The sequence below is a fragment of the Somniosus microcephalus genome, chromosome 9, assembly GCF_052327205.1.
Source record: "Somniosus microcephalus isolate GS21.2 chromosome 9, FLI_Smic_1.0, whole genome shotgun sequence".
NCBI lineage: Eukaryota > Metazoa > Chordata > Chondrichthyes > Squaliformes > Somniosidae > Somniosus > Somniosus microcephalus.
In genome coordinates this window covers 220,704,442-220,722,900 of record NC_140995.1, presented here as the reverse complement: position 1 = coordinate 220,722,900, position 18,459 = coordinate 220,704,442, and the positions used below count along the sequence as shown (strand labels likewise).

Genomic DNA, 18,459 nt, shown 5'->3' with positions numbered 1-18,459 from the left:
TTGAGGGATAGGGCAAAGAGGTGATATTCATCCATGAAAGGGAGGTGGGCTTGTTGGCCCCAATGGCTTTTTACTGTTCCTACAATTACATTCTTCAAGCTGACTTCATGGACTAGTTACTGAACTGTACAAACTCTTGATTCATACTGTGAAGAATCCCCACTTGGCCGGTCCCACAACACCTCGATTTTAAAATTCTCATCCTTTTTGTCAAATCCCTCCATGGCCTCGCCCCTCCCTATCTCTGTAACCTCCTCCAGCCATGCAACCCTCCGAGATCTCTGCGCTCCTCCAATTCTGGCCTCTTTTGCATCCCTGAATTTCTTTGCTCCATCATTGGTGACCGTGCCTTCAGCTGCCTCGGCCCTAAACTCTGGAATTCTACCTCCTCCTCTTACGATGCTCTTTAAAACCTACCCCTCTGACCAAGCTTTTGGTCGCCTTTCCTAATCTTTCCTTATGTGTCTCGGTGTCAGATTTTGTTTGATAATCGCTCCTGTGAAGCGCCTTGGGACATTTTACTATGTTGAAGGTGCTATATAAATGCAAGTTATTGTTACAGCTAAGCAAAACCATGATGCCCGCCTTTTTTGTTTTATTAGTAATACTCAATTGAGTTAATATTCACAGTTTAAAAAATCGCTGCAGTACTGATTAAGGAGAAGAGATGAAGAAAAAACAGCCTGATTATTTCCTGTAAGACCACTAAACTCCAGCATTGTCCCCAGACAATACATGAAAGTAAACCTGAATTTAAGCCAATACAATTTAATGCTATGATGTTACATAGCTCAAAACACACTCTCCACACAACCTGATGTTTGAAATGACAGATTAAGCAAAATTGTTTTTCACAGATTGCTTGGACGCAGTACAAATTTTTCTAATGTTCACATTGGTAAAGTGGCCATCCTTTTGAAGCCCATCCAGCATGAAGGTTGAACAGAAGATCAGTACAAGCTCCCGAATCATGTTTGATGTTATTTGCGAGCAGGTGCACACTGTTTGCCAGATGATTCAGTGGTAGCTGCTAATGTTTTTGTTTTTTTGGTTTAAAATACTGCAACCAAAAGCCAAGCAATTATTAAGGTCTCCACAGATACCTCTTACTTTAGTTTTTTTTCTTCCTTTACTCACATCATCTCCAGTCTAGGCTATCATGAGGGGCACAAGAACAGTCCAGAGCGACTCTTGCCTTTTCTCCTCCTTCCCCAGCCCCTTTTTCCTATTGGAAAGTTCCTGCACATCAGTATATCTAAGACGACAACAACTTGCATTAATATAGCGCCTTTACCGTAGTAAAACATCCCAAGGCGCTTCACAGGAGCCTTATAAAACAAAATTTGACACCGAGCCACATAAGGTGATTTTAGGGCAGAAAAGAGGTAGGTTTTAAGGAGCGTCTTAAAGGAGGAAAGAGAGGCGGAGAGGTTTATGGAGGGAATTCCAGAGCTTAGGGTCCAGGCAAGCTGAAGGCACGACCACCAATGGTGGAACGATTAAAATCGGGGATGCTCAAGAGGCCAGAATTGGAGGGGCGCAGATATCTTGGAGGGTTGTAGTGCTGGAGGAGCTTACAGAGATATGGAGGGGTGAGGCCATGAAGGGATTTGAAAACAAGGATGGTAGTGTTTGAAGGGAAACTTGGAGCTGGTGGTGTTCCCATACCTCTGCTGCCCTTGTCCTTTTAGGTGGAAGAGGCCGCGGGTTTGGGAGGTGCTGCCGAAGAAGCCTTGGCGAGTTGCTGCAGTGCATCTTGTAGATGGTACACTCTGCAGCCACGGTACGCCGGTGGCGGAGGGAGTGAATGTTTAAGGTGGTGTATGGGGTGCCAATTAAGCGGGCTGCTTTGTCCTGGATAGTGTCGAACTTCTTGAGTGTTGGAGCTGCACTCATCCAGGCAAGTGGAGAGTGTAGAATCATAGATTTACAAAAATGGTTCCAGGGATGAGGGACTTCAGTTATGTGGATAGACTAGAGAAGCTGGGGTTGTTCTCCTTTAGAGCAGAGAAGGTTGAGTGGAGATTTGATAGAGGTGTTCAAAATCATGAGGGGTCCATACAGAGTAGATAGAGGGAAACTGTTTCCATTGGCGGAAGGGTCGAGAACCAGAGGACACAGATTCAAGGTGATTGGCAAAAGAACCGAAGGTGACATCAGGGAAAAACATTTTTACGCAGCGAGTGATTCGGATCTGGAATGCACTGCCTGAAAGGGTGGTGGAGGCAGAGTCAATCATGGCTTTCAAAAGGGAATTGGATAAGTACCTGAAGGAAATAAATTTGCAGGGCTACGGGGAAAGGGCGGGGGAGTGGGGCTAGCTGAAGTGCTCGTGCAGAGAGCCGGCAAGGGCTCGATGTGCCAAATGGCTTCCTTCTGTGCTGTAACCATTCTATGATTTTAAAATTGAGGCGTTGCTAAACTGGGAGCCAGTGTAGGTCAGCGAGCACAGGGGTGATGGGTGAATGAGATGTGGTGCGAGTTAGGACACGGGCAGCAGAGTTTTGGATGACCTCACATAGGGTAGGTCGACCAGGGTCCGTTAGAATAGTCAAGTCTAGAGGTAACAAAGGCATGCATGAGCGTTTCAGCAGCAGATGAGCTGAGGCAGGAGCCTCAGCTCATCTGCGAAAGGGTTTGAGTACAGGAGCAAGGATGTCCTGCTGCAGTTGTACAGGGCCTTGGTGAGACCACACCTTGAGTATTGTGTGCAGTTTTGGTCGCCTTATCTGAGGAAGGATGTTCTTGCCATGGAAGGAGTTCAGCGAAGATTCACAAGGCTGATCCCTGGGATGGCAGGAATGACGTATGAGGAGAGATTGGGTCGATTGGGATTATACTCGCTGGAGTTTAGAAGAATGAGAGGGGATCTCATTGAAACTTATAAAATTCTGACCGGTCTGGACAAACTAGATGCAGGTAGAATGTTCCCGATAGTCGGAGAGTCCAGAACCAGGGGTCATAGTCTATGGATAAGGGGTAAGCCATTTAGGACAGAGATGAGGAAGAATTTCTTCACCCAGAGAGTGGTGAACCTGTGGAATTCTCTACCACAGAAGGTGGTTGAGGCCAAGTCTTTAAATATATTCAAGAAGGAGTTAGATATATTTCTTAGAGCTAAAGGTATCAAGGGATATGGGGCGAAGGCAGGGACAGGGTACTGAATTTGGATGATCAGCCATGATCTCATTAAGTGGCGGAGCAGGCTCGAGAGGCCAAATAGCCTACTCCTGCTCCTATCTTCTATGTTTCTATGTTTCCTAGTTCTTTTACTCTGTCTGGTGGTCACCCATTCCCTGTCTGCCTGTGCGCTCTTTACCCGCGGTGTTACCACCTCGTTAAACGTGCTATCCACGAAGATCTCAGCTTTGCAGATGCTCCACAGTGACTCCAGCCGCAGCTCCAGCTCCGAAATGCGGATTTCGAGTAGCTGCAGCTGGAGACACTTCCTGCACGTGCTCACCCTGGACACCGAAAGTGTCCCTGACTTCCCACATAGCACAGGAGGAGCACTCCACGCTGTCGAGCTGCCCTGCCATGTCCTAACCTTAACTTACTCCTTTTACTTCCTTTAAATTAAAGAATAATACACTAGGGACCTTACTTCACTTTAAACTCTACTTACTCTAAACTAGAGACCTTACTTTTACTTCAACGACTGGACTGTAGAAATACTCACCAGGTCCTACTTACCCATCAGCTCCTTCCCTGGTTGTGACGTCACTTTAGCGGTTTCGCAGTTGTTGTTTGACTGCTCCCGCTCTTGGACTTTCCCAACTCGCAACACTCCTCTGCAGCGCTCCTTTATGGCCGCTCTGCCTTCTCTCAGGTCCCGCTGCCGCTCCCACACAGGACTGCCCCTTTGTGTGTTGTGAACTTCAGTGTAACTTGTGGATGTAAAGTACTGGTGGAAACTCCCCATTTGACACTGTGCCATTGGAGGATGGCTGCACAGCCAGCTGTTGAATTGCAAGGCATGCAGAAGGTTCACTATGTGTATATGTGGCTAAACCTGATGGATCTGCATTATTGCTCAGCAATAACTTGCATTTATATAGCGCCTTCACAGGAGTGTTATCAGATAAAATTTGACACTGAGCCACATAAAGACATATCAGAACAGGTGTCCAAAAGCTTGGTTAAAGAGGTAGGTTTTAAGAAGCATCTTAAAGGAGGAGAGAGAGGTAGAGGCGGAGAGGTTTAGGGAGTGAATTCCAGACTTAAGGGCCTAAGCATAAGGGGACACCCATTTAAAAAGATGAGGAGGAATTTCTTCTCTGAGGGTCGCAAATCTTTGGACTTCTCTACCCCAGAGAACTAGTGGATGTGGTGTATTTGGACTTTCAGAAGGCTTTCGATAAGGTCCCACATAAGAGATTAGCGTGCAGAATTAAGGCACATGGGATTGGGGGCAAGGTATTGACTTGGATAGAGAATTGGTTGGCGGACAGAAGGCAGAGAGTTGGAATAAACGGGTCGTTTTCCGAGTGGCAGGCAGTGACTAGTGGGGTACCGCAAGGATCGGTCCTAGGACCCCAGCTGTTCACAATATATATTAATGATCTGGACGAGGGAATTGGATGTAATATCTCCAAATTTGCAGACGACACAAAGCTGGGTGGGAGGGTAAGCTGTGAGGAGGATGTCGGGAAACTCCAGTACAATTTGGACAGATTGGGTGATTGGGCAGAAACATGGCAAATGCACTATAATGTGGATAAATGTGAGGTTATCCACTCTGGTGGCAAAAACAGGAAGGCAGATTATTATTTGAATGGCAATAGATTAGGAGAAGGGGAAGTGCAAAGAGACCTGGGTGTTCTTGTGCACCAGTCGCTGAAGGTAAGCATGCAGGTGCAGCAGGCGGTTAAGAAGGCAAATGGTATGTTGGCCTTCGTAGCAAGAGGGTTCGAGTACAGGAACAAGGATGTCTTGCTGCAGTTGTACAGGGCCTTGGTGAGACCGCACCTTGAGTATTGTGTGCAGTTTTGGTCGCCTTACCTGAGGAAGGACGTTCTTGCCATGGAAGGAGTACAGCGAAGATTCACCAGACTGATACCTGGGATGGCAGGAATGACGTATGAGGAGAGATTGTGTCGATTGGGCTTATACTCACTGGAGTTTAGAAGATTGAGAGGGGATCTCATCGAAACCTATAAAATTCTGCCAGGCCTGGACAGACTAGATGCAGGAAGGATGTTTATGATGGTCGGGGAGTCCAGAACCAGGGATCATAGTCTAAGGATAAGGGGTAAGCCATTTAGGACTGAAATGAGGAGGAATTTCTTCACCCAGAGACTGGTGACCCTGTGGAATTCTCTGCCACAGAGGGCGGTGGAGGCCAGTTCATTAAATATATTCAAAAAGGAGTTGGATATATTTCTTAAGGCTAAAGGGATCAAGGGATATGGGGAGAAGGCAGGGACAGGGTACTGAATTTGGATGATCAGCCATGATCTCATTGAATGGCGGAGCAGGCTCGAGGGGCCGAATGGCCTACTCCTGCTCCTATCTTCTATGTTTCTATGACCCGGAAACAGGTGGTTTTCGTGATGGTACGGATACGTGGTCGGAAGCTCAACTTGGGGTAAAATATGACACCAAGGTTGTAAACAGGCTGGTTCAGCCTCGGACAGTTTCCAGGGAGAGCAATGGAATTGTTGGCTAGGGAACGGAGTTTGTGGCAGAGGCCAATATTTCGTTGGAAGAAATTTCTGCTCATTCCGTACTGGACGTCGAACAAGCAGTCTTGACAATTTGGAGACCGGGTTCGAGAGACGTGGTGAGGTAGAGCTGGGTGTCGTCAGCGTACATGTGGAAACTGATGCTGTGTTTTCGGATTATGTCGCCGAGTTGCAGCATGTAGATGAGAAATAGGAGGGGGCCAAGGGTAGATCCTTGGGGGACACCAGAGGTAATGGTGCGGGAGCAGGAAGAGAAACCATTGCAGGTGATTCTCTGGCTACCATTAGATAGATAAGAATGGAACCAGGCATGTGCAGTCCTCCAACATACAACGTGGGGAACTTTTGGCCTAAACTCGTAACCTGCCACTCCGCGGTCACTTGAGGGGTTCCCTTTTTAGTGTGGCTTTTCTGCTTTTGATTTTTAGGCCTTCCAATTTAACAGGCTTTAGTCACTATAATGTAATTTATATAAGCTAATTATTTTTAAATGCACAAACGTAGTGTCAAAAGTTCCTTCCACGGATAGGTTCCCACCAATCTAACAGATACCAGAGACCACCGTTTCTTATCTAGATCCCAGATCCCAGAGCCATGTCATCAGGGAACAATAACATTCCTATCGGGTCTTTTCTGAAGTAGTGGCATTCTAACCAAAATTAATTTACGGTGTCGCACAGCTCCCATGACCGCTGCTGCTCCTCCCTCTCACATATTTCTCCCAAAACCTTTGTATCCCACCTTCTAGTCACTGGAATCTCTCTTCTAACTTCCTCCCCCGCCACCCCCCCCCCCCCCCCCCCCCCCGGGTACAAAAAACAACCCTCTCAACAACCTCAACTTGCATTTATATAGCGCCCTTAATGTAGTAAAATGTCCCACGGTGTTTCGCAGGAGTGTTAACAGACAAAATTTGTCACCGAGCTGCATAAGGAGATATTGGGACAGGTGACCCAAAAGCTTGGTCAAAGAGAGATGTTTTAAGGCGCTCCTTAAAGTAGGAGAGCGAGGCGGAGAGGTTTAGGGAGGGAATTCCGGAGCTTGGGGCCCAGGCAGCTGAAATCTCGGCCGCCAGTGGTAGAGCGATGAAAATCGGGGATGCGCAAGAGGCCGGAATTGGAGGAGCGCCGAGATCTCGGAGGGTAACGCAATCGGGTAACACCTGCACCCCTATATTCCAGGGCCCAGTCTAACTCGGAACTGATTTCCTAAGGGTTGAGAGTAAGAACGAATGCACGACAGGCCAAAAGCACACGCGTGCGGGCTGCTTTGTCACCCTGTTTGGGTGATCAGCCCCTTCCTCCTCCAATCCATTCAAGGCTCCTTTGACGGTTATCACAACTCTGGTCCCGGAAGAGAGTAGCCGGAGAATGAGAGAGCGAGTGATGCTGACACGGGGATAATCTGGGTTTTGCCGAATCGTCGCCCCCAAAACATTTATCTTCTCTCCTTCAGATGCTGATTTACCTGCTGTACATTAACAATATTTTCTGCCATCTATTCCCCCAACCATGCTAGATGCGAAGTAGTCAAAATAGAAATGAGAGATTATTTTTTTTTAAGATTTAGGTCAAAACTCTCTTTCTCTTCCACTGCCCCCACTCCTGTCCCAAAAAAAAAGAAATATTTAAAATAGTTAGAAGAGGGGCAGGGAAATGAACGATACATTGAACTAATTCCTAAGGAAGTATTCAACCCTCATGACACTACAGGCGAACGTCTTGCTGTAAGTAATAGGACCTGTGATAAATTGGTTATCAGGGAATTTTCAAATTGTGCTTAAATTAATTGTACAGGGCCTTGGTGAGAGCACATCTTGAGTATTGTGTGCAGTTTTGGTCGCCTTATCTGAGGAAGGATGTTCTTGCCATGCAAGGAGTTCAGCGAAGATTCACCAGGCTGATACCTGGGATGGCAGGAATGACGTATGAGGAGAGATTGGGTCGATTAGCCTTATACTCACTGGAGTTTAGAAGAATGAGGGGGGATCTCATTGAAACTTATAAAATTCTGACAGGACTGGACAGACTAGATGCAGGAAGGATGTTCCCGATGGTCGGGGAGTCCAGAACCAGGGGTCACAGTCTAAGGATAAGGGGTAAACCATTTAGGACAGAAATGAGGAATTTCTTCACCCAGAGAGTGGTGAACCTGTGGAATTCTCTACCACAGAGGGCGGTGGAGGCCAATTCATTAAATATATTCAAGAAGAAGTTGGATATATTTCTTAAGGCTAAAGGGATCAAGGGATATGGGGAGAAAGTAGGGACAGGGTACAGAATTTGGATGATCAGCCATGATCGCATTGAATGGCGGAGCAGGCTCGAGGGGCCGAATGGCCTACTCCTGCTCCTATCTTCTATGTTTCTAAATTGGGCAACCCAATAGCAATGCTACCAGAACATTAAACACTAAACTGAGGCAACTGAGTAGAAGTATCCTTAGGGTTTTATTATAAACTTGTATTACTGGCCAGGTTATTCGAGGGGGATAATGTAACCATACAGTTTTAATGAAAATGTACGTGTGCAGGGGCCAGAAGAGGATGAAGATGTGGAATCTGATTTCACTGTGACTGAGCTGAAGGAAATAAACAGGCAGCACAAGCAGCTGGAGAAGCGAATGATGGGAGAAGATTCTGATGAGGATGAAAATGCAGTCGCCGAGTCAGTGGAGCCGCCAAGGCTGCCCGTGGCCAACGCTGTTGCTGGATGCACGTGGGGAATCGGTAGGTGCACTTCACTTGTCTGCCCTGTAGGCTTACGGCACCAAGGCGGGTAGATGGAGTTAAGATACAGATCATCCATGATCTAATTGAATGGCAGAACAGGCTCCAGGGGCTGAATGGCCTACTCATAGTGTCATAGTGTTATAACGGCACAGAAGGAGGCCATTCAGCCCATCAAGTCCGTGCCGGCTCTCTGTAGAGCAATCCAGTCAGTCCCATTCCCCCGCTCTATCCCTGTAGCCCTGCATGTTTATTTCCCTCAAGTGCCTATCCAGTCTCCCCTTGAAAACACTGAGTGTCTCTGCTTCCACCACTTCCGTCGGCAGTGAATTTCAGGTCCTCACCACTCGCTGCGTAAAAAGCTTTTCCTCACGTCCCCCCTGTATCTCTTGCCCAAAATCTTAAACCTGTGTCCCCTAGTCCTTGTGCCATCAACTAGTGGGAACAGCCTTTCCCCGTCTAGCCTATCCAAACCCATCATAATCTTGTACACCTCTATCAAGTTACTCCTCAACCTCCTTTGCTCTAATGAAAACAAATCCAGCTTCTCCAACCTGTCCTTGTAGCTAAGATCCCCCATCCCTAGAACCATTCTGGTAAATCTCCACTGTCCCCTCTCAAGGGCCTTCACATCTTTCCTAAAGTGTGGTGACCAGAACTAGTCGCAACACTCCAGTTGTGGCCTAACCAGCGCTTTATAAATGTTCAGCATAACTTCTCTACTTTTGTACTCAAAACCTCTATTTATGAAGATCAAGATCCCATATGCTTTGTTAAACACACTCTCAATATATCCTGCCACCTTCAGGGACCTATGCACATTCACTTCCAGATCCCTCTGTCCCTGCACACTCTTTGAAACTGTGCCATTAAGTGTATATTGCCTCTCTCTGTTCCTTCTGCCAAAAATCATCACCTCACACTTCATATACTTGAAAAGGAAAAAATTGCAGGGCTATGGGGAAGTGTGAGGTGATGCTCCTGTTCCTATGTCCTGATTTCATGTCTATTTCATGTTCAGTCCTGTAACCTGTCAAGGCAAGGTCAGGGCTGATATCAGGCAGTCTTTTCACACAGAGATCACTTTTTACGCAGCGAGTTGTAATGGTCTGGAATCCACTGCCTGAAAGGGCGGTGGAGGCAGATTCAATAATCATCTTCAAAATTGGATATATACTTGAAAAGGAAAAAATTGCAGGGCTTTGGGGAAGGTGCAGGAGAGTGGGACTAACTGGCTAGCTCTTTCAAAGTGCCGACGCAGGCACAATGGCCTCCTCTGTGGTGTATGCTTCTTAACACATAGAATGAACTTCTCAGTGAGGTAGTACAGAGTTAGAAAAATGGAATCATTTGAGGAACAGTTAAATGCTGTGAAGGGAAAGCCATAGGTTCTTTGTGGTGGATGAGCTTAAATGGACCAAATTGCCCATTTAAAAACTGAATCACAACAAGCCGGTTCAACCAAAATGGTAGGCATTCATTGTGTGCACATTTCTTAATCTAATGTGCAAAATATTATATCTATCGATCTACATTAAAATTTGTCTGCCAATGCTGCCTCATTTACTTGATGTATTCAGATTACTTTGAGTGACAAAAATCTAGCAAACAGGGGCCATGTTTTTTCAATTGGAGGCCAATTTGCGCACCGAAAAATAGCTATTTTTGATACATGAATTCCGAAACTTTGATTTTTTTTTTTGATTTGGCAATATATGTGGGGGAAAAAACTACCAAGCAGTAATTAGTTTATACTGGGCCAACTGGCACGTTTAAATAGGAACCTGTGGAGAAAAGGGATTGCGATTTAAAAAAATGTTAATAGTTTGGTTTGATTTACATGGAAGTTGGGAAGAGACACCTCTCCATGATTGCGGTTAGTCATGCATGGACTGCGGAAGGATTGGGCTTTATGGACCAAATGGACTTTTCTTGTTCCAACATCTCTTGTGTTCTTACTTAGGCTTTATGTAATGTATTAACATCGCAGCAGTGCTTGTATGTGAGAAATTGTACGTTGTTTGTGCCTGGTTACTCCAGCCCAAAGCTATCAGGATCAGAAATCCCACTGGTCAAAGGAGAGTTGGTCTGATAGTAATTACAGGCTGTAACTTGTGTTTAAAAAAAATCCTGAAAAGCTCTGCAGTGGTAAACTTACTGTGTTTTTTAAAAAATCCTACCAACCCTTCAAAATATGAGCAGTTCTGATTCCCAATGATGATCACCTCCATGAACAGCTCTTCATGTTAAAGTCCGGTATCGATTGCCCTGAACTCAGCCGTGTGGGTGGAAACCGAGTTGCTTGTTGCTGTCTGACGAGAGGGGCCAATTCCCAGCATTTAGTTAAACCTGATGCCATATAACAGGACCTACATTTAAACAATCTTATGAATCCCCACTTTCCCACCGTTCCAATCTGACTGGCTGTTTTCCGCTAACAGTTGGATCAGGCTTCCGGGAAGGGTAGTTGACGCGGGCGCACTGGATTTAATTAAGAAGTAGCTGGACGCTGCAACGAGGAGACAGTCGGCAGCTGAGCCCAAACAAGCCGAAGGAACTTCTTCATCCAAGTCTACCTTGTGCCAACAGCCCTTGGCTCCGGGTGCACAATCCTTCATCTTGTAGTCAGCAGGTTTCTGCATTGTCCACTTTCCAGTAAAACCTGATGGGCTGTACAAGGACCCACATTCTGAGATCTGAGATGCTGCAGGTAACTCGAAGATCAGGGTGTTTATACTGTGGAGTGCCGCCAATGCTGGGGGACCAACATGTCTCCGTTGACTGCAGTTCTATTAATAGTAAAGGAAGTTGAGCATCCAGTTTTACCTCCCGCCACCCCACGCCACATTTTTAATAAAATGGTAAATCCAAGCAACAAACAAAGAGAAAATAAAGAACATTTTGTAGAAAGAAAGCTGTTATTAGATTAAAAAATGAACTTGCTGATAGATTAATTAGTTACCATCAAACTCAACTAGTAATTTAAAAAGTAAATATCTTGGCTTTTTCCTGTCTCTTCCTCCTCCCCCCCCCCCCCCCCCCCCGCCTCCTTGTACCTAGCTACCATTTTATAGTTATTGCTTTGGTTTGAGGCCATCAGGAGTGAGACTCTATCTCCCTTGGCAGCAAGTGATCTGCTATTCAATGAATTATCATATAAAGTAGGTTGTGTCTGCCAGATCTGTGATTGTTTTTTAAATATTTCAACAGTCGAGGATGCAGTGGAGGATGAAAGTGAAGAGAACCCATATTCTATTGAATTCCAGGAAGACCGAGAAGCCTTTTATATCAAAGACCCTAAGAAAGCACTTCAGGGCTTCTTTGACAGGGAAGGTAGGCATTTTTTTAAACAAAGTCTCTGCTATCAGAAAATGAAATGGCCACTGCAGAACTAACAAAGGCCGTGCTGACAACATTTTAGTCGTGTGCAATATTAAGGCAGCCAGGATATGTGCAGTTCACTTTTCATTTTCTAGTTTCTTCCCACCTCTCTTGAAGGCACAGACCCTTGCTGGGATATAGTTCCACGTGATCCGTCAGTCATTCAGTTCCTCGCCCAAGCAACTATTCGTCATTTGTTAACCCAAAAAGTAATTGTTCATTAGATATTTCACTATGGAGGGCATCGCAACTGAGCCCAATCGTGTCCTCGCCCTAAGTGTATTCCGATGCATGCACAGTTTCCAGCAGGGTCACTTGGTAGGAATTGAGAGCAGAAACCAGTGCACTAATCCTAGAAATAATTTTCTTGGATGTCTTGGTTTTAGTCTCATTTTATTTGTAACCTTCAGAAGAAGTTTAGGGGGAGAAATTCGGTATCGCCCCATTTGCGCCCAACCGATAATTGCGCCACAAAGTTTAGCGCCTGGCGCTAATTATTGACTCAGACTGCAAACTTGGTTTCTATCGCCCTTGGAGGTGATTGGAGCGCTAAATCACTACACACCTCTCTTAAGGCGCTACCTCAGAGCGCTGGCAAAGCTCATGTGAGGTCAGTCAGCAGTGGAACACAGACACACTGGTGCCAGCCAGTTCTTAAAGGGGAGGGTCGATCTTGCTCTCCATCCACACCCTGCTCATTGCAGCCTTGAATCTGGGCCTGGAGAGACCTGTACATCAATTCTGCTGGAAAGAACAATGGAGAGACCCAGGGAAAGAGTGCAGCCCCCATAGTCTCTTCTAAATCGATGCAAGGAAGGTCAAATCAAAATGAACCTGCAAAGTGCTGCTCAGTACCCAAAACTCCTCAACACAGCGTTGAATCTCTCCAGAAGATTTCTCTCTCTCTCAGAATGCGTGGTGCAAAAATGTCGCCGACAAAAAAAGCCAGGAAGTGGCCGCCTTTAAATAGCGCTCCCCCAGTCCCTTCCTGACTGCAAAACGTTCCCCTCTACCTGTCGTTGCTAGCGGCAGGCGGTAAGGCAGGGAGCGCCACTCAGTATCTGGTCCGGGGCGCTACCAGGGCATTGCACACGCGACTGACGTCACAATCTGCGGGCGCAGGAGATTGTGGCGGTAGTGTTTAGCGCCGCTGCAAAATGTCTGATCAATTTCATGAGCGGCGCAAACATCACCACGCCCGGGCGCTAGCGGGAGGTGCAAAGCAACCGAATTTTTCCCCCTTAGTCTCCATTTTAGCCTGGTTGCCAACATTATTTAAATTCTCATCCTTGTTTCCAAATCCTCGCCCCCCCCCCCCCCCATCTCTGTAACCTACTCCAGCCCTCTTGCGCATCCCCAATTTTTAGCACTCCACCTTTTCCAGCCGTGCCTTCAGCTGCCTAGGCCCTAAGCTCTGGAATTCTCTCCCTAAACCTCTCCACCTCGCGACCTCTCCCTCCTCCTTTAAGACGCTCCTTAAAACCTCCCTCTTGGACCAAGCTTTTAGTCATCTGTCCTAATATCCCTCAATGTGACTCGGTGTCAAATTTTGTTTGCTAATGCACTTGTAAAGATGCTATATAAAATGCATGTTGTTGCTTTTGTTATATTTTAGTTTTAGTATTGGGGGTACCTTAATGTGAACCATAATTCTTAACGTGCATATTTTCATTTTGATTTACTCAGGAATTCTTTTAATGTTTAAAAATAAAGCTATAATTATTTGACATCTCACGTAACTCAAAAGGCCACAAGGAAAGCTGTGAAATAATAATGAACTGGGGCCTGAATGACGAGACTCAATTCATCCATTTCCAATGTCCAGCACCTCTTCAAAAAGTCATGTAAAAAGTCAAGACCAGTAAAATGGAAAGGAAAAGCTGTAAATCTGCAACAAAAACCTGGAATACACAGAAGATTAATCAGCATCTGTAATGAGGAAGGAAAGGTCCTGAGATGTCATTAGAACAACTATTGGCTAGTGTTGTTTTAGTCTTGGAAAAAGAGAGGATATTGTAGCATTTTGCTTGTGGTAAATAGAAAAAAAGTGTTGTGTCCGCATATCAATAATACACGGACTGCAGGAGAACAATAATAACAGGTATTTACTGAACAGAGGGTAAGCTTAAACTGAAGTACAGAAGCCTGCTATGGCATTATATACAGGTGTGGTCACTGCTGGTACTACAGTATAAAATCAGTTCTCTCTTAAAGGTACATACACAACAATTCCTCCCCTTTTAGATAAACAGTACATAACATTCATTGTAATTAGTTATTATTTAATTGTTAAATTACAATTTTCTCTGTGCTATATACATCAACTGAAATAATCATTTATAAGTTCAGTCTTTGAGGAGGCTTCCTGATCCTGACTGGATAGCGCCTTTCTCGAGTATCCTGTTCTTGCGGCGGAGTCGATTCTGGCTCATTGTCATTGGTTGGTTCGTCAGCTTCCAATACCACTGATTCTGAGGTAGACGCAATCTGTACTTTGGGTTCATTACCAGGTGCACATGCTCGTGGTATGGGTTTGGCTTGTTCCTGTGACTCTAGAATCTGGTCAGCATGGCGTCTCACGATGCTCTCTCCAACGTCCACTGTGTACATTAGTGGTCCCTGCTGTGTGCATATCGTTCCTGGCTGCCATTTTTCTGTTCGGTAGTCGTGGGCCAAGACTGGTTGCCCTATCTTGAAGCTCATGGTTGGCTTCTCGTTGATGTGCTGGAATTGCTTATCCTCAACATCTCGTCTTATGTTTGGTTTGAGCAAATCCAGGCGACATCTTAGCCTTCGGTTGAAGAACATTATGGCTGGAGCTTGGTTGGTGACTGCATGTGTCGCATTCCGGTAAGCAAACAAGAAATTATCCACCTTGTGTTGCAGTGGTATGTCATCGTTATACATCGCCTTTATTGCCTTTTTAAAGGTCTGAACAAACCTCTCAGCCAATCCATTTGTGGCTGGATGATATGGGGCAGATGTGTAATGTTTCACCCCATTATTCCTCAGGAACCTCCGGAAATCCTCGGACACAAACTGTGGTCCAATGTCGGAGCAAATCTGTTTTGGCAAGCCATTCCTAGCGAAGATGGTCCTTAGGACTGCAATAGTTTTCTCCGTGGTGGTGGAGGACATTTTGATGACCTCTGGCCATTTCGAATGGGCATCCACGGCGATTAAAAACATTGAGTCCATAAATGGACCAGCAAAATCAATGTGTACCCGTTGCCATGGAGATGAGGGCCACTCCCATGGGTGTAGCGGGGCCTGTGGTGGAGCGTTTTGGACCTTCTGGCATCCTGTGCATCTCTTGGTCATATCCTCGATTTCTTTATCGATTCCCGGCCACCACACAAACGCCCTGGCTAGGCTCTTCATTTTTACCCCTCCCAGATGACCCTCATGAAGCTCATTGAGCATTCTATCTCTCAACTTGGGTGGAATTACCACTCGGGATCCACACATCAAGGTCCCCCGGCACACTGACAGCTGTTCTCTCCTTGGCGAGAATGCTGGCAACAGTGAGTCGCCATGTGCTGGCCATCCCTTCACCGTCAAATCATAGACCCGAGAGAGTGTCGGGTCATTTCGGGTTTCCTTCTCTATGCTTGAGTTTGTAACAGGTAGACATTCGACTATGGTCGAATGGAATATCTCAACAGGGTCCACTGCAGGTGCTTCCTCCACCATAGGCAACGGTAGGCGCGACAGCCCATCAGCGTTTCCATGCTGTTTCGTACCCTTGTACTCTATGTCGTACTGATGTGCCCCTAGAAAAAGTGACCATCTTTGCAGCCGTTGCGCCGTCATCACCGGAACGCCCTTCTTTGGGTTAAAAATGGAGACCAGAGGCTGATGATCAGTCAGTAGGGTGAATTTCTGCCCGTGCAGATAATGATTGAACTTCTTCACCCCCCACACCAGACTGAGGGCCTCCCTGTCAATCTGGGCGTAGTTACACTCGGCTGAGGTTAACGAGCGCGACGCAAAGTGTATTGGCCTCTCTGAACCGTCAAGGAATTTGTGTGACAGCACCGCTCCAATGCCGTAGGGAGACGCATCACATGCCAACCGAATCGGTAGTGTTGGATTGTAGTGGGCCAATACTTCTTTTGAAGTGATTAGGCATTTACATTTCTGAAAGGCACGCTTACACTCATCACTCCATTTCCATGTTACTCCAGTTTGCAGCAGGGCGTTCAGTGGGTGCAGAATTGTAGATAAATTCGGCAAGAACTTATGGTAGTAGTTCACCAACCCGAGGAACGACCTCTGTTGCGACACATTTTCCGGTGCTGGAGCCTTGACTACTGCCTCAATCTTGTCTGGGGACTTATGCAACCCTTCCTCATCAATCATGTGGCCACAATACGAGATTTGTCTCCTGAAGAACTCGCATTTGGGGCGGTTGGCTCGTAGCCCATATTCTTGTAATCTAGTGAGCACCTGCTCCAGGTTGGCAAGGTGTTCACTGTCATTTTCGCCCGTAACCAAGATGTCGTCCAAATAACACTGGGTCCCCGGGATCCCTTGCAGGACTTGTTCCATCGCCCTCTGCCAAATAGCTGGGGCTGATGCTACCCCGAATACCAGTCGGTTGTACTGGTAAAGGCCTTTGTGAGTGTTTATCGTGAGGTATTTCCTAGATGCTTCTTCCACCTCCATTTGTAGATACGCTTGGGCCAGATCAATCTTCGTAAAGCGTTTCCCTCCAGATAGTGAGACGAAAATATCTTCTATCCGTGGAAGTGGATATTGTACTGTGTGCAGGACTGGGTTCACAGTTACCTTGAAGTCCCCACAGATGCGAACCTTCTTCGGCTCCCCAGGCATGCTGCTCAATGATTTCTTCATTACAGGAACGATGGGTGTGGCCCACTCGCTCCAGTCCACCTTGGACAGCACACCCGAACGCTCCAGACTCTCCAGCTCTGCTTCAACGGCTGGGCGGATCGCGTACGGTACCGGTCTGGCCTTAAAAAATTTTGGGTTTGCGTTATCTTCGATTTTTATCATTGCCGTTACTCCTCTTAGAGTCCCAAGTCCTTGTTGGAACACCTCTTTTGCGTCAGTTAGAATTTTTGACAGTCATCCAGGTGTGACGTCGTCATCCTTTTTGTCAGTCACAGTTAGCGCCTGAATGGAACGCCAATCCAATTGTATTTTTCGGATCCATTCACGCCCCAATAATGGTGGTCCTCCATCTTGTAGTATATATAGATACAGTTTCTGTGTTTCCTTGCCATTGTATTTAACTGGCACCCTTATTTTTCCTCTGGGGTAGACTTTTTGCCCCGTGTATGTCCTCAATACAATGGACGTGTCCTTCAAGGGTATGTGTGAGAATAGCCGCTCATAGTCTCGTCGATTCATGACAGTTAGGGCTGATCCTGTTTCCAATTCCATCTTTACTTGGGACCCTGCTATCATGAGGGTGACCCAAATGGTTCGGTGATCCTCCTTTGCGATCACGTTGTGTAACTTTAGAGAACTTAGTCTCCTGTTCCCGGAGTCATTATCACTCTCCTGATCATCTGAACTACTGCCTGTCATTTTTTTTACTTTCTTGTACTTTTCCTTAGTAGTTCTTTTAGTGTTGGTTTTCTTTCCCGACCTGCAGACTCTTGCTATGTGTCCCATTTTCCCACATTGCCTGCATACTTTGTCCTTAAAGCAGCAGTCCTTCTGATCATGGGTTGTTCTGCCGCAGCGATGGCACTTTTCTGCTCCATACGCCATTTCGTTAGCGCTGTATTCTTGTGGTTTCTGTTGTATTTCTGCAGCTCCCCGTGCTGCTGCTTCGTAGGATACTGCCACGCTGAAAACCTGTTCTAGCGTCAGGTCCTTTTCCGAAAGTAGTCGTTTCTGGGTTCCTTCACTCTGGAGCCCGCAGACAAACTTATCCCTTAAGGTGTCTGCCAGTCCTGCTCCGAACTGGCAGTGCTTCGATAACTTGCGTAGTTCCGTAAGATAGTCAGCATTGCTCTCATCTTTGTGCTGGTTTCTTTTATGGAACTTGAATCTTTCTGCTATAAGCAGCGGTGTAGGGTTTAGGTGTTCCTGTAAGATATTAACAGTCTCTTCAAAACTTTTCTCCATTGGGTTAGCTGGGGTAATTAAATTCCGCAATAGGCCGTACGTTCTCGCGCCCATCAAATTTAATAATACCGACGCCTTCTTTCCATCGGCCACCTCATTTGCCTTGCAGTACACTTCAATTCTTTCCACATACGTGGTCCAGTCTTCTACCTCGTTGTCGAAAGCAGTGATACTGCCACTCTTCGGCATCTTGGGTGGTTTAAAATGGCGCCTCCCGCGCTTTTTCTTCTTCCCCAATGGATTAAAATGGCGCCTCCCGCGCTTTTCCTTCCCCAATGGAATAAAATGGCGCCTCCTGCGCTTTTCCTTCTTCCCCTTGCTGCCACGCTGCTCCTAGCGTTCTACAGGGTAATGGCGGCGACCCGCTGCTTCGGCGCGTCTCACTTTTCCTTCCCCTCGTTTTATTTTCTCTACGCTGCCTGGTTCTTGAGCACCGACCGTGCCCTGTGCGCTCCACCCTCTCTCTCTTTTCCTCCCGACGACGCTGCATGGCCCCTTTGCAGAGCCGCTCGATCGAGCTCGAGCCCGCCGCAGTCCGGAAGGGTCAGCGCACTACCTGCTACC

At 46.5% G+C, this 18,459-nt stretch overlaps 1 protein-coding gene across 1 annotated transcript in view; it reads left to right on the top strand.

Annotated features, from left to right (window-relative positions):
- Positions 1-18,459, top strand: part of slc4a1ap (solute carrier family 4 member 1 adaptor protein) — a 151,568-nt gene that overhangs the window by 15,399 nt on the left and 117,710 nt on the right. Inside the window, exons 3-4 of the mRNA XM_085997928.1 lie at positions 8,217-8,412; positions 11,623-11,745. Coding sequence (XP_085854054.1) covers positions 8,217-8,412; positions 11,623-11,745 — 319 coding nt within the window. The remainder of the gene's footprint in view (positions 1-8,216; positions 8,413-11,622; positions 11,746-18,459) is intronic.